The sequence below is a fragment of the Lepus europaeus genome, chromosome 6, assembly GCF_033115175.1.
Source record: "Lepus europaeus isolate LE1 chromosome 6, mLepTim1.pri, whole genome shotgun sequence".
NCBI classification, from domain to species: domain Eukaryota; kingdom Metazoa; phylum Chordata; class Mammalia; order Lagomorpha; family Leporidae; genus Lepus; species Lepus europaeus.
This window is the reverse complement of record NC_084832.1, coordinates 11,109,779-11,133,461: the sequence shown is the minus strand read 5'-3', so window position 1 is coordinate 11,133,461 and position 23,683 is coordinate 11,109,779. Positions and strand designations below refer to the sequence as shown.

Genomic DNA, 23,683 nt, shown 5'->3' with positions numbered 1-23,683 from the left:
CAGAAGCATCTGATCTGCCAAAAACTATGACTTCTGGAGATTCTGAGGCCTAACTGCATAGATGGAGGAGGGCAAGATTGCAGGTGTGAGAAAGACATGAAAAGATGCTAAATGTTTTGTTTCATAAAAAAGGAAAGAAAATGTATATGGATCCCATAATTTTGGGGCAATTTTCTTTGGCCTCAATATCACCTACTTTTCCAAGCAAGTATGTGTAGTTCACCGTAAGAAAATAGATAATAATTAAATGGAGTGGAAGAAGCCTTCAAAGAATGGTTATAACCTATAATTTCATTGAATAGAAGCCAACCCAATATTTTCTCAAAAACAGATTCAAGGAAGAAGAAAGACTTCCCCTTATTTTTTTTTTCTCTCTCTCTCTGTCACACACACACACACACAGAGAGAGAGAATACTAATATATTAAATCTTGAGATCGTGTTTACAGTGCCCAGGCGTGAAGGCTGTGCCCTCAGTCTAATGCTGTTTCAGCAGGCAGGTGGCACTCAAATGAGTTTAAAGCAATCACTGTGTTCCCTGTTCCCTTTCGCATTAAATTCAATCTAATTTCAGGCTTTAAACTCATCTTCCACTGGTTCTGTGCTCAAGGGGCCTCAGCTCCCAGAAACGCCTATGAGTTCAAGCTGTATGGAGAGAACTGGGAAGGAGAGGTTAAAAGGAAGAAACCAAAGGAAGGAGGCAGAAGCAGGAAGGAAGACAAGAGGTGTTAGCTAATGGAAAGGGAGTGTCAAACTACTGAGAATTATTCTTTTTTTAAATTAGATTTTCTGGGGGATGGTATAGCTTGAAACACAAAGTTCTAAAGTTTACTTTTTAATTTGGTTTTCATTAGTGTGTTATCACTGAAGTCCGATAAGCTTTTCATAGATGCTCTACTGAATAAAAATACCCACTCATTAAAACATGAGCGTTTATATTTGCTTTAAAAATTAGTGTGTGTGTGTGTGTGTGTGTTAGTAGGCACACTATCAAGTGACCGCTGTTGCCCATAAGTAGATCTTTGCTAAGCCTTGTTTAATTAAAAGTACATGAAGACTACACAAGGCAAACTCCCCAATGTAGTGAAAAATAATATTCCATTTCCTAAACTGTACTTCATGCAAAAAGAGTTGTTTCTTTACAAGAAAGAAACACTTTCATAAAGGCACTAAGTCTAAGGAAAGATTCTCATCTCTCAGTATTATAAATGTAGAAAATGCAAAAAGATTAGACTGTCTAAGCATTGACCCAAAGGCATTTCCAGAGAACAAAAGAAAGCCCTCACCTCCATCCACGCTCTGTAGTTAATACCTGTACAATGTATTTGCTTTGGTTGGTAGAGATATATTCAGAGATCAATAAAGGATTGAAAGCATATTTGTGTAATCTATGTATTTATCCTTCAGTGTGTAGAGAGTTTTAGTCTTTAAACTCAAAAAGAATGCAAAAGCTGCCCCCAGGCTGCACATTTTGATGTTTGGATCAGCATTGGTTATTCCCATTGTCGGTAGTAGATGGTTGTGGGCTCTTGTCTTGCCTCCTATTCTGAAGGTCTAAGTGCTAGATTGTTGAGGGAGAGGGGACCTCATACTGAGATCATGGAACTGGATCTGTTGCAGGCACAGAGGACAAGGGGGTGCAGCAGTTATTTCTGGTCCCCAATGGGGAGTAGCACCCCAACCCTAAAAACCACAGGAAAAATAACTCATGAAATAGAGTAAGAGACTTCAACATGGTAGAGAAAAGAAAATCCTATCACCATCATTTGACAGAGGCCATACTTGACAAATCTCATGGACTTGTCTGACTTGCGTGTGATTCTCCTCAAGTTTGTCAATAAAATCTTGCACCCTGATGATTACAGAATGTGCAGAGTCCTCCTTCCTCTATCTGTGTGACGAGGTTGAGCAGAGGACATGCGATCGCAGGGGCATTCCACTGAGCAGCCCGTTCCCACCAGCACAGCAAGTCTGAATTCAGACTGGCCCTGAGCTGCGAATAAAGCCGTCACCCCAGGAGACGATGAAGAAATAGCGTTTTATTTCTTTACAAATTTATAGCCAAGACAATAAATCACTCCATAGAAAAATTTAAAACAAGATACATTGTTGTGACCTTCATAACTGATGGAGTCATTAGTACAGTAGTGAAAGCTGCCTGCTGGGATGTTGGTTGCAGCATTTTGTCAGGCTTGATGAAGGATGAGAAAGAAAGTCCAACATTATTAATAATGGAACGGGGCAACTAACAAAGTTGTTCGTGTGAATAACCAAGAGATGAGCTTAGTGGCCAGGTCTCCCCGCATTTAGCTACCTTTGCAATGGCTATTAATATCATAATACATGATGTTATTTCATGGGGCTTTTGTTGGTTTCTTTGGGGGTTTGTTTATTTGGATCCATGACTACTCAGTAACACTTTTTACCTTGATAATTTTGACCTAGATCCAGGTAAACACATCTGATTTTCTTACAGATGCCAGAATGTCTCCTCAAACCCTCACGATGATACTTGTTGGGTCCTGCATCATCCAGATAACCCAGAGTATACTCACCCACCCACCTGTCTCTCACCCATCCGCTTCCCTATCCACATCCCTGGAAAAGAGAGTAAAAGAGGTTTCTCAAACCCAGCCTTAGCCCAAAGTCAGAATTTCTTCACCCAATATAGCTGTCCAGTCTGATCTGCAAGAACTGATGGCTCATGTTTGAAACAATATGGAAGTTTTGACTGTGAGAGTCATCACAATTTGTTAGAAGGTTGCATTGATTCAGACTGAAATCTCAAGTTAGCCGTTGCTTAAAGCTCATGTGGTCCCGGAGAATTCCCTTCTCCTCCCTGAACTGGTTCTCATCTTTGAAGGCAGGCCAGTTTTATTTCTTTTCTCTCTGTGAGCCCTAGGAGTGTTTTAAAGACACATGAGAAAATGTGGCTGATTCTCCAGGGATAGATGCCAGTAAAAAGCACAGACGGGAGATAGGAACATTTTTAGGGGTCATTATATTGAGAAAGAAAATAAACAGATTAGTGATGATGTGGTTATGAATGCATTGTCTTAGAGCTCCTGCCAAAATGGGCCAGCTGCTCCCTTTCACTGAGCTGGGTCTTGGGTGTAAGTGGGTCCCAGCCAGCTGACTTGAATGATTGGTCACCTCTTGGTAGTCATGAAGTCTACTTCTACCTAATAGAATCTTTTCCCTAAGTGTTTCCCTTTCCAGAAAGGGACAGTTTGACTCTTGCGTTTGGTTATTGATGAAAACAGCCATAGTGCTCCACAAGAAAGATGCTATAATAGGTCCTAATATCTATTCACACTGTGTTATTGTTACATGCTATGCTACTCCTAGTTTCACAAGCAGAAGAATTTCCTACCTCTAAGATGCATTGAGCTTTGACAAACAGGAAAGAACACAGCTGGGGAAATGCTGACTGGGAAAAGATACTGTTTCGTGACACATACAAAATCAATTCCCATTTTTTTATTCTCAATAGTTCAGTGACTAACTAGTAGACTTAGGAACCTGGAGTTTATTCACCAAATGCTCTATCACATATACCATATTGACTTCAGCTGAGCTCACCAGTTTAGACAAATAACTTTGCTATTGCCTGAAGCTAAGCATTCTAGAAGCAAGAACAGTATTTAGAACAGTTCCAGGGCCAGGGAACAAATTTAAAGATGAAATGTGAAATCTATGAATTTTGACATAAAAAATGATATCCTAGGAGTAACACATGAGTGTCATGGACATATAAAATCCTTTACTCCTCTTGTGGCTATAGTTTTAAATGTAAGGGAAATACTCTTTTAGAAAGAACTGAAGTCAACTTCTTGAAATAATCATCCTCCACTCATAGTAATAAAACAACAAGTACCCAGTGAGGAAATTGCTCTGACGGTCAATGAAATGCCCCATGTTTTCTGTGTTGGCAGATAAATCACTAATCATTTGTTAAAGGAGTGGTTGAATGCTGAACTATACATATGATATTTAATAATGGGATACATTTGTAAACTAAGAAATGTTATACCTGAATGAGACCCAAAGGAAACCGCAATCCTGTGCAGACTGGCGCTGGGGGACCAGTGCCCTGGCTCCTGAGCAAGCTCCAGGCTGCCTGCAGAACTGAAAGATGTCTGCATTTTTGTTCATGAGTATACACATCAGTCTAGGCCCTCAGGAAAACAACTCAAGACTAATGAAAGAATGCTGCATTTCAGCCAAAAGCTAAAAATAAACATCAACAATGCTTACACTATAATTAGGTCTGACTATTCTCTTGGGTTGGGCAATGGTACAAGGCATGGAAAAGTTTAGCTTGGCCATTGGTCATTCTTGCAAGGAAAATGCATGTACCGCTGTCCATGATATGACATAATAGCTAGTGCTCAGTGTCCTTTCCCAACACGCAAGATGTTGACTTCGCTTATTAATCAGTTTGCCCAGATTGTTGATTTTTCATTCACTATGTTTCAGTAGAATTGACTCCTGCTCTGCTAATGTATTTTGAATTTATATTAAGTCTGGCCTTTGCTCTTCTATCAAGGTGATCTTTGACCTGAAAAGTTTAGTTACAACCATCTTTTAGTAAATGGAAATCACATTTGGGGGAAAAATCAACCAAAAGAAAAAAAGAAAGGGAAGTTTCTTCTTTTCATTTTAAAGTTGTTTTTCTTGCTGTATTAGAAGCAATTTTACCATGAAATTTTTTAAACTTGTTATATAAGGATATTTGTACTGAGAGAACTTTATTTTTTCAGGGTATCTTTTAATTCATATATTTTCTTTAATTTTCTATATACTATTGGAGAAATACTCAGTAGCCAAAATATTTCTAATAACTAAAGAGGAAGGTTTATTTTTTAAAAATTAAGATTTAAAGAGAGAAAATGGGTGATATAGTGGAAAATGTGTTAGAACACAGAGCCTCACGAAGAATGAACATTATTTGGAGGGGGAGGGAGGAATTAAAGCTATCGTTGATTATGGCAGGCAATTCAGAGGTCAAATGCACATGAGTGATTGCATGTATGCTGTTAGCACTTTAATTAGCCACACAGCATGCAGGCGTGTCCCTACTTAAGGAAAAATATTGTGACCTAAAATCCAAAATTAGAAGCACATTTATTTAGTAGCTGTTTGAATTATAAAATGAATCTTCACGTAATAGAATTTACTGTTCAATTCCTTTAAGAACGGGCACTTTAAAAGCATGATTCAATTCGGAAAAATGATAACAACAAGAACCCCACCAGTTTTGACCACACTTTTGGAAGCCATCTATAAGAATCAGCCATATTCTGTACTCATTGACATTTCAATCAGACTGGGCCATGGAACGTTTGCTCAAGGCTAATTGCAACTTTCTAGATCTGTAACGAAGGCTTTCCTGGATGACCTTTATGAATTACAGTGAATAAAGCTTCCCTCTGAGAAATGAGCTGTTCAATAAAGGTTGGTTATTAGAAGCCCATTGTTAGCATGCCAAAGATATCCTTTCCTCAATAGAAGCCTGTAGTTAGAGGGAGATAGCAAGTAATATCTCCTGTGATTTCAGGTTCTTGTCACTGTGGAAAGTGCATTTGTTCTGCAGAAGAATGGTACATTTCGGGGGAATTCTGTGACTGTGATGACAGAGACTGCGACAAGCATGAAGGACTCATCTGTACAGGTGCAGTACTGGCCTTTATTGCTGGGTGCTACGGTCTGCAATAGAGCTGGGTGACACCCATCACACAGTGCCAGACAGGACAGCTTTGGTGAGCTCGAGGGCCGCCTGTTAAAATGCAGTAGCTCTAAATGGGGATGTGGAAACAAGCACTAACAGTATCCCCAGGTATGGAAAAATATAGAAAGTGAAGCCAGATTATTTGATTGAGGAGAAACTTCCACAAAGTAACCATAAGCTCCCCAAGTCACACCTATGCGATTCTATATCAAAAAAACCTTGAGCATAGTTTAGGAGGTGGGAGATGATTTTAAAAGGCGATCCACTAGTTGATGTGGTGGTTTTTGGGGAGCTGGCTGTGCATATGTAGGGGGAGTTCATGTATGAGAAGGACTCAGTAGAATACACATTGCTTCCTAATGTCTTGAGTCCCAATAACTTTTTATGAAATGCATTTCCTTAAGTTACCGGGGAAGTGGGGAGCTGTGCGTTTGCTTTCATCATCACTAGTTGAAGGTTTAAGTTGTACATTTGCATGTGTTACCAAGTTAGACTTTACTTTCTGCCCATCCCTATAACAAGACTCCTCTTCTAGCTGGTTGCTTGGCTCTCCTCATTATGCAAGGTGCTTTGTTTTTAAGTATTTATTCATCAGTCAGAGGTAACGTGCTGTCTGGGGGATAGAAAACTGTGATGTGGTAGCCCAGCTGGCATAGACTGGGTGGCTGTTCTCTGATACATGGATGGCAACACCAAGTAGATGTCACTAATTGATTATAAGTTTGCTCCCAGTTTAGTATTATGTAATAAGATCACTGTCAAAACACCAGAAGAGGATGAACGAAATGGTCTTATTATGGACAGTGATGGTTTCTAGTGGCATAGTTTACTCTGGTGCATTTTGGTCATGGCAGTGATTCCCATGTGTGTTTTATTGCAGGGAATGGAATTTGTAACTGTGGAAACTGTGAATGCTGGGATGGATGGAATGGAAATGCATGTGAAATCTGGCTTGGCACAGAATATCCTTAACAGTTGCATTGGAGAACACTCTGGATTCTTACTTTTCTAGGCCGTTAGAACACATAAATGCAAAGAATACCATGTATAATCACCAGTAGGGCAGATTAAACAGACTATTGTATGTTTTTCTATTTCTGAATTCCTGACTGAAATCTGGGTACCCATTAGAAGTGAGCTAAGCAAATTCTGATATAAATCATAGAAATAAGGTTTTCTCTTCAAATAACATCAGTAGTTCTCAACGTGGGCGACTTTGCCACCCAGAAGACATTTGGCAATGCCTATAGACAATTTTGACTGTCACACTGGGTGGGGTGGGAGGGTGTACTGCTTACATTTAGTAGGTAGAGGCCAGGGGTGTGGCCCAGCAGCCCCCAGAGTACAGGACAGCCCCCACATGACAGAGAAACATCTGACTATAAAAGTCAATAGCGCCGGAGTTGAGAAACGCTGAATGATGTGGTCTTTAAAAACCCATGTGCCTACAAAAGATGGCATTGGATTCTGTTGAGAAGTATATTCTTGCACAAACCCATTGATTAGTTTTTGCAGGATTCCATATCATTCAACATTTCCACATGAGGACATGAAGAGAAACACACGTGAGGTACAATGGTGGGTTGGGGAACCAGCAGGAATGCTATGGAAGAGGGAAGACAAGTGCTTTTCAGCCATTAGGTCATTTGTGCAGTCTCACTTTAAACTCACAAAAGCAAAATTCTCTCAAAATAAAGGATAACATTATGAAAAATGTACAATTTAACACTTTAAAATAAATAGTGACATGTTTATACTTTGTGTCAACATATATTTGCCTACTGATAATGAACACACACACACACAAAAATGAACTGCAATTCAGGGATATTCATTTTCGATTCCTAGAACTAAGGGATGCCATTTTTAAAAACTGGGCCAGGGTTGCATGTACAAGACATTTGACTTGTCAGTATTTAAATTATTTCCTGGTAAGATAGTCTTTTAAAACAACATAATCTAATCTATAAAATAAAAACACCATAATCTAGTTCAGAATAATGGCCTGAAATAATGATTTGTTTCCCCTAAAAACTTTTTCCTAAGGATACTTACTAGGAAAGTAGATTTTCACAAAGAAGTTAATATGATAAATGGCACCAATTAAAAAGCTCAGAAAAACTACCAAAAGATTCTAGAAATGGTGTAAATAGAAATTATGAATATTCACTTCATGGTAGGAACAAAATGTTTATTTTCTTAATGGGGAAACTTTGTATGAAATCTACATTGAACTATGAAAATGTACAATAATTGGAGCTTCCTTTACATATTTACAGTTAAACTACTTACACTAGTTTAGGTAACATTTAATTATTCAGAGCTTTAAGAAAACCACGTTTTTCCTATATGTGAATTATTTTGTAAAATCCTCGAATAATATAACAAAATTATTTCCATATTAAGATGAAAATTATTATTTGGAAACTTTATTTTGATGATGTAAATATTCTAGAATCATAGCCTGGATTTTGTAAGTCAAATCACCAAAAATAAAGATAATATGCATCTGTTGTAATAGTTAAAAATTTAATATTGAAAATTATCTTGAGAAAAGCTAACTGATGCTAATTTTCTAGTGCTAATGTTCTCATAACAATAGATTTATAAAATTGCTTTCTCCTGAGATTAAGGACTGCAATCATATTGGTATCTCTATTATTTGGTATGTCAATCAACATTGGGTTTGTAAAATGAGGGAAATATGGGTAGCCCCAACCTGTATTTAAGCTTCATACAAACCTATTATAATTGTCCCATAGCCATTTTGATGACTCATTTGAGAACACTGGAATCTATCACATTATCTTGCCAACAATATGAAAGACTTCCAGATTCCTTATGACAGGTCATCTCCCACAAAGGAGCAGACAGAAAATCCTTTAGGTTTTATGGGTTACATGAATTCCTGCTGCATAATTATGTCTCATACTTTAAAACTGTAGAACAATGAAAGTTCATTCTGTGTTCCCAGGCCAAACAAATACAGATTGAGGCTGGATTTGGCCCACAGCTCAGCAATGGTTTGACAACTTGTGCTCCCCTGGGACTGAACTTAATTCCTCATAGCTCACCACACATCCTCAGGTGTGTTTTCTTTCTTATTTTAATATGTCTTTATGTTGTTCTCCATTTTTATTAACAACTTTATCAGAAGTGCTGCTCTACTCATGTTTTCATAGATAAAAAGTTGAGTCTGTTCTCATCAGTTCTGTTTCCTAAGAGTTTAGATAGTGAAGAAGTCATTAAATCATAATGTTCAAAATATGATTTGTCCGAAGTTTTGGACAAAAATAAAAATGACACTTGGCTATAGTCTGAGGTTTAGTTATCAAACCAAAACTGGATTATTGCCTAAGTCACATGGTACCTAAATTTTAACTGCTTTTCTTTGAAAACAGTTTTTTTTAATTTCTATTGTGTGTGTGTATTAATGGTATGGGTATGAGTGTATGAATGGTTTTTATTTTAGCAATGAAAACATATATATAGGTCTGTGTATACACACACACACATATAAAATGATTGAATTTATTTCTTTCCAATATAACCTGTATAAACACATGTAAAGACAAATTCTGCCCTTTGTAACTAATTCTGTAGTTTGACTTTTGCTCTCTTTTCTAAAAGACTCTCTAAAAAATGACAAGGCAAGAATGGACTTGAAATGTGTGGGAGAAAATCAGCAAGCAAATTTGTTGGCTTGTTCATGGTTTTTAGGGATTTACGGTGGAATTAATGTAATTTGGAAAGGATGCAACAAGTTTAAAGGTGGTATAGGCAGTGATCCTGCTTGTTTGGCAAGAATTCACCCAAGAATTCCTCCACGGGGACTTTTCCAAAACTGCCAGAGTTGTAGATACAAGAGGAGGCTCTTTATTGCCATTGCGTTTTTGGGCTCCTGTGAGCTCATTTAGATCTCAGTAGCACATCTCAGATGCAAACAACCTCTGTCAGTAAACATCGAATCAGAACAAAGGAAACTAAAAATAAATTTCATAAACCCAAAATATAATTCAGCATTAAGGTGCAGACTCACTGTGAAAATGTTGAAACCCTAGTCAGTATTCAATAGGCCCAATGAATTACCTTGTAAACTAAGAAATCTAAGCTATAAAAATGTAGCTATTTACATTCTGGATTTTGATAAGCTTGCATTTTGGAAAATAATTGACCATTTAGCTCAGTTGCTTTTCCTATACATTCCCTTGTTATGAAATCATTTTTGAAAATCATTTTTAGTATTGAGATTATTGAAAATTATATTAACCTCCTTCTGAACTCAGTACTAATCTGGTCTCTATTTCTTGGACATGTAACAAATATTACCCCTGTAATATTAGGGAGATGATGTCAAATGAAGTGATGTATCTAACTTAAAAGACCTTTTTAAGAAAACTGAGTATAATAGTGGTCATTTTGAAAAGACAGCAAGTGCTTTAAGCATTAATTAAGTTGTTTGCCAGGTATGATAAAGAAACTGTTCATTCTCCAAGAGAAAAACAATTAGGAAAACAAGCAGGGGTTCATGAAATGGACCCACTGTGGATCCCTTTAAGTTATCCCTACCCCAAAACACTCAGGACAAGAAAACACTTAGATCAAGAATATCTAAAATCTCTAGGATTTGCAAAGAAGGATGCTCAGTTTCATTTTCCTCTTTACACTGGATGGGCAATTTGTATGTATCCATAATTATGCCAAGTAAAGTGGTAACAAAACATTTTAGGAAAGTAAACTTACTAGAAAACAAAAATGATGTCACTTGAAATATCCAAACAGTGAACATTTCTGGGCATCACTGAGAGAGAGGCAAAGCATTAGCTACTGTAACAAATCAGACATAACCCTCCCACACCAAATATGCATGCAGAAGAAATGGCTAGTATGTAGCTGATACAATGGACATATGTACATGGAGGTATGAAACACACCATCTTGAAATACAAATGAATTCCATCAGATTTACTATCTAGAACATCCATAAGTGACAGATTGCACTTAATAATAGCAACTTAATTTTTAACGGGGGAAAAATGTCTTACCCCAGAGGACTTGCAAGAGAGGTATTATCAAAGAGCTAACATTTTCTTTGGCACGTAAAAGGGGAAATTGAGTGTACCAACTTATTTACAGGACATTTTCTGTATTTGTGGGTGATGCAATGCCATTTTGTTACATAAACTTGATTTTTTAATATGCCTTCATATAAATATTTTATTCAATATGTTGTATTTGTGAATACAACAAATGATATTAAACAAACTGTACAATGCAGACAAACTCTTCGTACGTAAATTGCGTAATACATACCAACAGTTCTCGATACACAGGTCCTACCACATGCAGTTCATTAGTGCTGCCTTCTTCCCGTGCAACACATAAGACCAGACACAAAGGAAATGAGCTAACTAAATTACAGACAACAAGGACTCCTCTCCAACATGTCTAGACATAGATTAGGAGAAAGTATTTTTGACATCCATTCATAGTGATAAATGCCCTCACAGACAACCCAAATAGACCAGAAAATGGAGATGCACATTTACATAACTGAGTCATTTACAAAAATAAATCTTGTCTTAATTGTAACCAATAAACAGGCTTGCAAGGGAAAAAGATACCAGCAAGTAGAAAGGATTACCAAGAAATGGGTGTGTGTGTGTGTGTGTGTGTAGTGGTATAAGCCAGGTGTAAGCCCACCTAATTGGAATTACATTATTAAAAGTTTGCCACATATTGTGGGATATATTTCTTCCCTAAGTAATTTGTTTATGGAATTCCTCTAACTTATTCTGTTGAAAACAATAGGCTTTGAAATGGCCTAACATTCAAATCGAGAATGGTTAAAAGAATCTGTTTATTGTATTCATAATTTAGCATTATCAACAACAAATATCCTCAAACATTATGTTAACTTTTTTTATTTATGAAAATGGAATCCAATATGAAAATGAAATAAGCATAAACATATCAGTTGATACTCAATTGTAAATCAGCTAAGCAGGCCAAAATTGTCAATGCTGGGCAAGGACTGTAGTGGAGTTTTATGAAAGCGGTGGGAAAGTAATTTCCCAACAAAGACAGTGCAGAGGGGGGGACACAGCAACTGGATCATTCTTCCACACGTACTGAGAGGCCAGTCCACTGCTCCCATAAACTGTATTTTGTGAATGAGGTTCAGTTTGGTCTCAATTGACCCTTCTGGAAAGAAAACATTGAATTTTATTAAGTGTACACCGAGTTAACAAATATATTTGCAAATAGTTTAGTATTAAACATTTTGAAACTGTTTCTAGTCAGTATCGAACATTTCACATGGAATTTTCACCTAGTAGTCAACTCTTCAGTCTTTCTCATAGACGTTGCCTTCCCTAAGCTCAGAATTTTGCAGTATTCAATTCAAAAGGAAATGAAGAGAGCAAACTAAAACCAAAGCAAATACACCAGACGGACCCGAAACCTGATCTTTGAGGGTGTTGGCTTGCCTTTGTTTTTCTCTTGGATCCCTCAACAGACCGAATTCTGAGATCATGGCAAGGCACCTCTAACCCAGCCATTGGGTAATCTGGGGCCCACAGAGCTGAGGTACAGGTACGTACTGGTGAGGTCCACAGTACCGGACTCAGCATGCTGAGCTAAAAAAAATATTTTTTCCTAATATGTCCAGTTTAAAAACTTGTCATTAAACACCAAAAATATTAAAGTCTAATTGATAACTAACGTTTGCATTGTTGCTGCAGAAAAGACAGCCGCCTTGCCCATGCTCGGCTGACTATGAGTGGGACGCAGCCACATCGGGGATGGCGTTAGGTTCGTTAAAAACAGGAGGGAGTAGATCTGAAATGGATTTAGGTAGCGCAATTCTCGTAGGTCGTCATGATTTTGTTTTCCTTTTTTTTTTTTTTTTCCAAATAATGAAGACTAATAGATGAAAAATGAACCTTAATCAGGCCTACAAGGCCTACAGAATTCTTTGGACCCACTTTCTCAAAAACCAGTGGGTCTTGCTCGCTGGGCAAGGCAAATGTTACCATTACCAGTAAGCTTGTGATATGTATAAAACACACACACGCACACACACGCGCGCGCGCACACACACCACACACACACACAAGGAAACTAAGAGGGGCCGTCCAACACGGGTCGTGGAGAGCTTGCCACGGATTGTGTTCGACCTTTCTCCTGCCCAGGCCTTGGGGACCTCGGCCGCGCAGTGTCTGCTGCTGGATAGAGCGTGTATGTGTGTGGAATCGATAGTGTGAGCCCGAGACAACGATCTTAATCTGGATAGATGCAGTTTGCAATACTAAGGTAGAAGGCTTTCTGATTCCCTGATTGCCCTCCGGACTAAGCCACCCGCAACATTGCCGATTCAGAAGAACACACTCCCTGCAAAAGGTCACAGACAGTGGCGCGAGCAGCCCTGTAAAAACGAGAAGAGGAGAAATCCATGAGAGCACAGGTTTACAGCGTCTAACTAGAAATTACTCAATAGTAGTGGGGTGCTACAAAATCGAACTGAAACACATGGATTTCGCTGGAACAGGACTCAAAAAGGGTTACGGGGAGCTGTCAGCAGGCAAGGTATCGAGTGTACGTGTGAAATATGTCATTCACATGAAGTGTCACAGTCACAGAAAAGAGATTAAAAAGGCATTCCATATCTGGTAGGGCATTCCATGGTCTGAGTTGAGCTGGTTATCCAGGTGTCTTCTTGTCGTGGGGGTGCCACAGCTTGCGTTTGAACCACTTGTGACGAAGTTCGGAGCCAGCCAAGAGCAAGCAGCACTGGCTTGCGTCCCCACCGCCCTCAGCCCCGGGAGCAGGAATGTCCGGTGGGGATAAATCACGCGACTGTGCCCGGGACTGGTAAGTCACAGGCCCCCGAGGCTCTGGCTATGTGGTCTTGCTCTTGTTGACTGGTTTGCCTCCGTTCATAATCGCAGACGCACTTGTGCTTTTACTCGGTGTCACCCCAGCCTTCGGGACCGTCTCCCCCACATCGTGCAAAGATGGTTCTCGGTACATGGCAACTGGGGATGGGAGGAGGAGGAGACATAGCCTGGTTAGGTACAAGAGCGACCCACCCACACACTCGCACACCCCAGTCCTCTGAACTCACCCAATCCCATGCCCAGAGGACACCTGGCCCATGGCACGGATTTTGAGTCCATAGACCCGGTGCTGCCCGGCTTCCTTCACAGCCACTGTTTCTCATACCTCAGTGAGGGCAGCTAGATTTTCATCTAGGAGACACTTATGCACTTTGGACAGAAAGGGGAGCTAAGACTTGCCCTCCACTGCATACTGATAGCAACACTTGAATGCATTTCGATTCAGCTTTCAGTGCCAAGGTATTTTACACCTGATGGCATTACTTTTAAGTGGTTCCAAAGCAACATGGTCACTACTGTCAAGGTCAAAGTGCCACACAAGTAAAATCCTTCCAGCCAGGGCCTGCTAGACAGCCTCATTTCCATCTTGTCCCTGTCATTATGGGAAGAGGCTCTTAAACAACTGAAGGCAGCAGGTGGCTTCAGGTCCTTGCACCTCCTTTCCTGATCCATGGTTAACAATGTGATAGTTGATGTCACACAGGCTGCCGAGACGGTGGCTCAGGCCGAGTCTGAGACATCGTCTGCACACCGTCTGGTGACATCATCACAGCAGCTCAGGAGGCTTTTTAGAACATGATTTGGGGAAGTCCTGGAAAAGGACATTTCAGAGTGATCCTTGGGGAACAAGAATTGAGTGCAAGTCATCTGCCACCAGAAATGCATATTTGAGATGCTTTTAGGTTTTTTGAAAGTGTAAGGAATTATTTGAAGTGCCCTTATATTTACTATGCATCCTCTGTGAGCACCGTGGTAGAATGTTGCTTGATTTTTTTTTTTCAGCAGCACACATACTTTTGGGAAGTAAAAAAGTACATTAGGACTGGGCAAGGTGTAAAGGGAGCTAATATATATCCTTGATGCATGTTCCAATCTCTTGCTGCCTCTACTAATGAAATTACTAGACAATACCATCACAGCAGTGACCTTGGTTCTCTGTGAGTGAAGTAGTGAAGAAATGAATGTTCCAGAGTATCAATAATTAAGCACCTCGACTGTCCTAATGTTTCCACTGGAATGATTTATAACCTGTAGGGGTTCTGATAGAGGAAAATTCAGTTCAAACTATCAAGTAAACTACCTACTTCCTTACTTGCTCTTAAAGTATTTCTGGCTGCTAATTATTTGAAAATAATATGACAAATGTTGCCTCTCTCTCTCCTGCACACATACATACCTAGTAGTTCCACTATAGAATTGGAATTCTAAATGCTATTATGTCACACCAGTAGAAGCTTGGATACTTCCCATGGAATATACAAGATAACTAGTTTCTAAATTTTACTCTGTTGAAAGCCTTAGATGTCCTCTGGTTTCCATTAGACTTGTGCAACCAAAAGGTAACATTTTAGAAATTTTGTTAATGCTCGTCTATTCAAAACATACAATCAGTGAAAAGAAACACAGCAAGGCAAATGGACCAAGATCTTTGTAGAGCTGATATGAACTCAGTTGATTTTTTTCATTTGAATATTGGGAACTAAGATGCTATCAAATTTACTTAAAATAATGAAGCCATGTTAAGGATATTATATTTGGGAAGAACAAAGAAACACGCTGGTTTCTCTTTGATTTTCTTTATTATCTACCATGTAATAATTCCTATATCAGATTCTAGAATAAATTTGCATTTCCTAGAAGGTCTCTCTGATAGCTAATGTGGGTTTCAATTAAGTTTTTGGAGGAAAATTTATTTAGAGGAATAGTAAGTCAACATTATTGAAATTATAAGGGTGTTATTAACAAGAATGGTTTTGCAAATTTAGAAAAACCACAGATAACCTGAAATTGTCAATTATCCATTCACTTATCTTTTAGGGATAATATGGATTATAAAACCAATATGCAGGCCGGCATTGTGGCACAGTGGGTTAAACTGCTGCCTGTGATGCTGGCATCCCAAATGGGCACTGGTTCCAGTAGCAGCTGCGCCACTTCCAAACCAGATCCCTACTAATGCAACTGGGAAAGCAGAGGAGGATGGCACAAGTACTTGGTCCCTGCACTCATGTGGAAGACCCAGATGAAGCTTCTGGCTCCTAGCTTCAGCCAGGCCCATCCCTGGCCATTGTAGTCATTTGAGTAGACCAGCCAATGGAAGATTTCTCTCTCCCTCTCCCTCTCCCTCTGTCTCTGTAACTCTGCCTTTCAAATAATAAATCTTAAAAAAAAATACACCTCCTCTCTTGATGGCTAAGTCTTTCCTGTAGAACTAACAAAGAAAATCAAATGGTCTAAGGTATTTGTTCACTTAATGTAATTCTAATCTCCAGAAAGTAAAACAAAAGTAATTGTATAGGTAATACTTTTGAACATTCAGCTTCAAAATCCATTGTTTTTGTAGTTCTCAAATACATGTTATGTAGATAAAAGAGAACGATGCTTCCATCGGAATCATTAATGTGAAAGGTGCAGTTGTTGCCGATTAATGAGCAAAACTCTGTGGCAATGTGAGGGCTGCATTCTCCACAGGTGAATGCAGATAGATTGTTTTAGTTACAGAAGGTAGTATCACAACCGTATGATGAACACATGTAGTTGACAGAAAAATAAAGCAAGTTCCCTAAGGGTCTGATTATTATCTGCTCATTTTCTGTGATTTTAATTCACAAGTACAGGGGGCCTTCAAAAAAGTCGTGGAAATATGCATTATGAAATATGCATGGATTTCAAAATTATTTGCATCAAAATTCACTTTCTTCTAATTCCATTTCCCATGCCTTTTTTTGCAATACCTTTTCATATAGCTACTTTTATTTACATGAACATGAAAATGAGCAAACACCTTTCTTCCTACAATAGGAACTGATTTTTTCTAATATACTTGTTTTCATAGATTTATATCATAACATTCAATTTTATAATTATCTAGGAGAATAATTGGGGCTGTGAGGATTTGAGACACAACAAGGTAGAAGAGATACTTTTCCTGAGTGCGTGCACACACACAGCATAGTATACAAGGGACAAATCTTCAGTAAACAACTTACATAGACATCTGTGTGATTACCACTTAGAGCAAAATGAAAGACATTGTCAGCACTCCATGAAGTTTCCCTTCAGCCCTGGCACTGGTACACTTGCGAGCAATGTCTTCCACATAAAAACAAAGCATGTGATATTTCTGGTAAAGACAGTGCATAAATAAGACTCACCTTCCAATGGCTTGGGTAGAAAATGAGCTGCTGGTTTGGTTTTCTTTACTCTGTTCCCTTTCATAACTTGCCCTTCCTTATTTAATCCCAAAAACCAGGCTCTACCAGATTCCTGTTGTCTGTACAGCATAGATGAGTAGATTACATAATAATTTTCAAAAACAGACTCTTTAAACTTGCATTCAGGAGTAAAAAGTTCCTGGTAAGAGAAAAGAAGGAAAAGAGTTACAGGAGGGAACCAGATCTTTCCGGTGCTTTCTGTGTGTTCTCTTGAAATGCATCCACTCTGGTGAAAAGTTCAGCCTTTTGGCAAGGTCAAGCTGGCTAGACCTCCCCTGCATAGTCATAGTCCACATATTCTTTTTTCAATATCAAGTGAACTGAGAAAACTGTCACTATTGGGAATATGCATGGGCAAAGGTATGGATGTGTTTTAATAGAATGCATAAGCACACACAATACTTTCAGTTTAATAGGATACAATTCAGCAGGGCATAATCAGAAAGGGAGCATGAAACTAGCATAAATGAAATAAAATATATACTCAAGATATTTTATAATCGATTTTATATATTTCATAGAAATATGATACCCAAACAGTTGCAGGTTGTTATTTGAATCACTAATATTATCCAAAGGTGATATATGTCATCTACAAAGAAACAAAGGGAAACCTTCAACTACAGCCATGACATCGGCTGCCATGGAGGATGGCCACCAGAGCTACTAGTGTGTAACCAGTTGAGGCCAGGGGTCATATTAGCAGGTCACAGGGACAGGAGCTGAAAGTAATTGTCCAATTCCATGGTTTGGAGACCTATAGCATTCCTTGAAGACAAATATCAAGAGCTGCCTTTACTGAAAACCACCTAGCATATTCTGAAAGATTACAGTGTGTTAAATACTATTAGACTCAATGCCCTGATCTCCACTGATCGATGAGTAGCATGCAAAGCATACTGCTTTAGTTTATCAGTAATAGCAGATATGCATAGATGGTTTTGTATACCTATCAAAATTCTCATTTTTAGAATAATTATAATGTCATGTATATTAGTAAAAATAGAATATGAGAAGCAATATACAAAGTTGTAGGAGAAATATGATACATTATCCAATTTCTATAGTTTCTACTAGACAGAACAAAAAGATTATAGTTTATAAAATCATGCTAGAGACAAAAATCTCTTCCTTGTCTTGACATAAATTTCTAAATGGCAGTTCCTTACAGGGAAGCGGTAAAACTGACATCCACTAACATAAACCAAAAATACCCTGATCATTCATGGTTATATTTTGTATTTGAGTCCTGCAGTATGTATTAAGTAGATAGGACTGGAAAAAGTCCAATAATTGGAACTTGAAGTAATTGTAATTAGCACGATCCCTGGGGATCATGTGTACTGCAGAGGCCACCAACTGAAATGCTTTTAATGGCAAGAGGGCAGCAAGCTGTGGCCATCGTGGATGTGAGACTAAATGGTCCACACTCAGCTCTGCAAAGGAAGGAGCAGCTGGTCCTTCCATGGATCTCATGTGAAGATGCAAGCCTTAGATCTTTCGTGGATCTGACTTTCCAAAAAGATAAGAAATCCAGGTTTGCACATAAAATCCCCTTTTAATGGTACCAATTATTTCTTAGTTTTTTCTTTTCAATAAAAGGCCAACCAGGGGACCTAGATGGTACCTGTGGGTTGCAGGTTTGAGATTCTAATGTAAGTTTGGTGAGAAAGGAACTTTCTAGTTCCTAGAAAGAATCCTTGGTTGCTTATCTATCTAATGTGTGGTTTCCTAGTTGGCTAATATGGCAATCATGCTTCAAAATACTCTAAACCTGGTAGTGATAATATGAGGATGCTTATTTGAATGTAGGCTTAAATCTACATTTTCTGAAGGTGCCCAAGTGAGGTAAATGTGATGAGTTTTTTCTGATGAGTCCTTTTTGCCGTTTAGAAGCCCACTACTACCCATACAGAAGCAACGATGAGAGTTCCAGCAGAAGCTTCTATATTAACTTGCACTGATGCCAAACAAAATCATCAAATCATAGAATAAAAATGCAACAATGAAGGCAGGAGTCTCATATCTCCACTTATGTTGTGACTGTTTTTGAAATGAAAGCACCATCTGTAGTGCACTTATTATCTTTACAGTAGCAGCAGAATCCCTCTACTGAGGGAAATGTCTTTGTTTAGGAAAATACTCTCATGGGCCATTTGCATGTACAGAGATAGGCTTTTGGATTCAGGAGAAGAGGAGAGGGTGGAGGGGAGAAAGGGCCTGTGTTCCACCATGCGTGAACAATGAATTAGCCACAAACCCACATAATGTGGCAAAACCATAACTCCAGAACTGAAAGTGACTTTGAGAATCAAACTCAGTGGTCAAAAAACTGACATTCAGGCCAAATTCTTGTGTGGCACCCGTCTGTTTTTTGTAAATAAGGTTTTGTTGGAACAGAGGCACTTGCTGTCTTCACAAATTGAATACATCTGAATGCAGGCAATCAAGTTCAAAGATGAATACTCAACACAGAAATCCTGTGATCCCACAATGTTTGTTTGGTTCTTGGCCCAAAAAAACATTTGCCAGGGATGATCTAAGGTAAAATTTTAATGATTTTGAAACCTAGGTGACTGGGGGAGGGGTGATGAATCCAAGGTCATATTCCAAAGTTAAACTTCGATTATGCATGAAGGCTGTCCACAGAAAGTTCATGAAACTTCATATTGTGAAAAAATCCACATGAATTATGAAATTCTTGTGCTAAAATACTCTTTCAATTCTTTTTCATGAATATTTTATAGTACTCCATATGTTCATGTGTGTATATATTCAAATACATAATCTGAATAACTTTAATCAGTTTCATTCTTAGATTAGTCTTATGTCTATGATGGCATGCATTAAGAATACACAGCAGCCCACAGGTTCCACTTGGATATGGTGCCACATTGCTGTTATCTGTGACTAAGTGAAAATTAATGTCAATACCTCCAGGATTGCTTGCCACCACTTTAGTGCAAAGGGAAAATATATAAAGCATTTGTGACAATTGTATGGCTTCTCCTAGAGCACAAGGCAATTCTAAAACATTCGCAAGATAAATGATATTAAACATAAGTAGCACATAACACATGCACACTAAATCTGAATATTTACTTATCTATGTTGCAGAGTCATCAAAACACTCAGTTCCCTCCCAGCAAAGTGCCAATAATGACCCTGGTCCTGGACATCTTAGTTTTTCTCCTAAGGCTTACAAGCAGAGAAAGAGGTGGCCCCAGATATCATGTTCCTATTTGGAGGATACTACCAAATCATAAATCCTGCTTACAGATGACAGATGTGATGAGAGGATAACTTATGAGTTGTAAACTATACCAATATCTGACTATAAATTGAGCTTGAAAGTTCAGCTCAAATATGAAGTATCACACACCAGGTTGTTATTTATTCTCAACATATTTCAACTTAAACATACCTTTAGATAGGAATCACAATGATCTATTTATTGAATTGTCTGCTTTTCTCACCACTTTCTACTTTTTTGGGAATGGAATCAGTTTATCCTGAGGTCAGCAGATATTCATCCCAATCTACTTTATTTTCTACAATATTGAAATTATATCTTTTTTAAATAATACTATTCTGAGGGGCTGGCGCCATGGCTCACTTGGTTAATCCTCCGCCTTGCGGCACTGGATTCCCATATGGGCGCCAGATTCTGTACCGGTTGCCCCTCTTCCAGGCCAGCTCTCTGCTATGGCCCGGGAAGGCAGTGGAGGATGGCCCAAGTCCTTGGGCCCTGCACCTGCATGGGAGACCAGGAGAAACACCTGGCTCCTGGCTTCGGATCAGCGTGATGCACCGGCTGCAGCGGCCATTGGAGGGTGAACCAACGGCAAAAAGGAAAACCTTTCTCTCTGTCTCTGTCTAGAATTCTACCTCTCAAAAAAAAATAAATAAATAAAAATAATACTATTCTGATACTACCCAGTTCATCAAATCAAAAAATATCTGAGACATAGAGACAGATCTCCTACTTTGTGGTTCACTCCCCACATGCCCACAATGGCCTGGTGAGATAGGCTGAGCTGGGATCCTTGGAACTCAATTCAGGGCTCCCTCTTGAGTAGCAGGAACCCTATTACTTGAGCCATCACCACCGCTGCCTAGGGTCTGTGGTGGCGGGAAACTGGAGTCAGAAGCTGAGGCACACATGGAACATAAATACTCTGATGAGGAGAGGCAAGTGTTGTGATCTCCAGACCCAATGCCTATTCCCTGTATCTGGTTCTTTAGAAAGAAAGGTGCAGTGCTCTTAAAAATGACTTATAAAGAATACTCTGACTGCTGAGAATTCAAGTCATGAAGTTTGAAATAGAATATAGTGGCATTTAACACTGAAGACAGTTAAAGTTGACTAATGTATTTTATTTATCCGAAACTCTGTAAAGTCAAATATTTATACTATGGAGTAATGACTGATGCCCATGGAAAGATAATAATTACTAAATTGTATGTGTACTTCGAATGAAAGTATAATTTTGTAGGTATAAGAGAGAGCTTTGATTTTATTACAGAACCCAGTGAATTTAGCTATATTCCTGCCAACAAAGCAATCTTCACGGAGTCCCATATTAATGCCCACAGCAGCCAAGAGTGGGCCTGGCTGAAGCCAGTAACTTAGGAACATTTCGCAGGTTGTTGGCAGGCAGCCCAGTATTTGGGTCATCATCTGCCACCTCCTAGTGTGCATATGAGCAGGAAGCTGCTATGAGAGGCTGGTCCAGGACTCAAACTCAGCCATTCTGATATGGGATGCTTGTGTCCCACTGGGTCTTAACCACTGTGCCAAAGGCCCACCCTGAAAGTTTTGGTTTTTTGCCAGTAAGATTACTGAAACTGTATAGTAACACATCTTCAAGCAGGGTAGCTAATTTTTTATCACATTTATATTTACTACATATTGGATTATCTAGTGAATAAAATCAAATAATTTGATATTGAACATGTATACAGTGTATTTTAAAATATATACATATATGGATAATTTTTTGAGATACATTTATTTGAAAGGCCAAGAGCTTCCAACTTGAGGTTCGCACTTCTGTGGCTACAACAGCCTAAGGGAAGCCAGACTGAAACCAGGAATCTAAAACTCCATGCAGTTTTCCCTCGTGGCTGGAGGAACTCAAGGACTTGAGCTATCATCTGTTGCCTCCCAGGGACATTAACAGGAAGCTGCATTGGAAGCATAAATGTACCACGACTAAAACTGGGCACTGATGTGGGATGAGGATGTCTCAAGCAAAGGTTTAATGTCCTTTGCCACACTACCTGCCCCTTAACTGTTAAAATCGTTTTAGAGACAAGTAGCACTTCATTGTACGGGAGCTTGTTAGAAGCACAGACGCTCAGGCCCACAGGTGATTTGCATGCATCTGAAGTCTTAGGCAATATTGGCCTATGTTCTCATGACCATACAAAACAAAGTAATATATTATCATGGCATTTGAGGAAATGTCAAATTGTCATTATTCAGATGCTTGGTACCCATGTCTTCACATTAATACAAAACTCATAAAAGCATCAGCTTGGGGTTAAAAATTTGAATTATTTACAGCACATCCATAAGTAAGAAATTCAAGATTATAAATAAAAATATGTCCCAACTGGTTCTATAATGTTAAATCTGCTGCTCTAGAGTATAGACAAGTATAAATTCCTAAAATTATAATTCTTGTAACATGAACAGATGATACTCATGCTATAAATATTAGCAAAAAATATCAGAAAATGAAGCTCCTTCAGGAAGCATTGAGACAAGTATATATCATCTCACACATTTGTCAGTATTCAGCAGGGAATATCTCAACATTAATCACCATTATCGTCATAATGTTAACAACTATAGTTAAATTGTTCATACCCATCACATTTACTTCTCTTGATAATATCAACTAATTGTGTAAAAACATTTTTACGGACACTGGTTTGTGTACCAACTGCTCCACTCCTGGTCCAGCTCCCTGATAATGACCTGGGAAAAGCAGGAGAAGATGGCCCAAGTGCTTGGGCCCCCAAATACCCACAAGGGAGACGTGGAAGATGTTCCTGGCTTCAGCCTGGCCCAGCCATGGCTGTTGTAGCCATCTGAGGAGTGAAGCAGCAGAGGGAAGAACTCTCTCTCTCTCTCTCTCCCCTTCTAACTCTTTCAAATAAAAAATTAATCTTTTAATATTTTTATTTTAATTTATTTGAAAGGCAAGAGACAGAGATAATCTTCTGTTTGTTGGTTCACTCCCTGGATACCCACAGTATACAAGGCTAATCCAAGCCAAACCCAGGAGCCTGAAACCCTATCTGTGCCTCCCACATTGGTGACAAGAACTTGAGTAGTTGAGCAGTCATCTGCTGCTTCTCAGGGACATTAACAGGAAGATGGATTGGAAGCACAAAGTCGCCAATTCTCAGACTAGGCACTCCAATAGGGGATACAGATGTCCCAAGTGGTGTCTTAACCACTGTCCCAAATGCCTGCTCCCATCATTAACAATCCTCACTATAATCCTATTATATGGGTACTATTATAGTAGTTATTTTAGGAATGAATAAACAGGTGCAGAGGGGTTAAGACCCTTGCCCAAGTACACTTATTTTCATCTAGATAAAAAT

At 38.8% G+C, this 23,683-nt stretch overlaps 2 protein-coding genes across 4 annotated transcripts in view; one reads left to right on the top strand and one right to left on the bottom strand.

Annotated features, from left to right (window-relative positions):
• Positions 1-6,995, top strand: part of ITGBL1 (integrin subunit beta like 1) — a 273,833-nt gene extending 266,838 nt beyond the window's left edge. The window contains exons 10-11 of the mRNA XM_062195263.1: positions 5,560-5,673; positions 6,611-6,995. Coding sequence (XP_062051247.1) covers positions 5,560-5,673; positions 6,611-6,702 — 206 coding nt within the window. The 3' untranslated portion in view covers positions 6,703-6,995. The remainder of the gene's footprint in view (positions 1-5,559; positions 5,674-6,610) is intronic.
• Positions 6,996-11,730: 4,735 nt separating this feature from the next.
• The window catches only part of FGF14 (fibroblast growth factor 14), a 700,508-nt gene continuing 688,555 nt past the window's right edge, over positions 11,731-23,683 (bottom strand). For all 3 annotated transcript variants that reach the window (XM_062195261.1, XM_062195262.1, XM_062195260.1), the window contains 2 exons: positions 17,003-17,201; positions 11,731-13,766 (listed from right to left, as the gene is read on the bottom strand). In XM_062195261.1, coding sequence (XP_062051245.1) covers positions 13,630-13,766; positions 17,003-17,201 — 336 coding nt within the window. In that variant the 3' untranslated portion in view covers positions 11,731-13,629. The remainder of the gene's footprint in view (positions 13,767-17,002; positions 17,202-23,683) is intronic.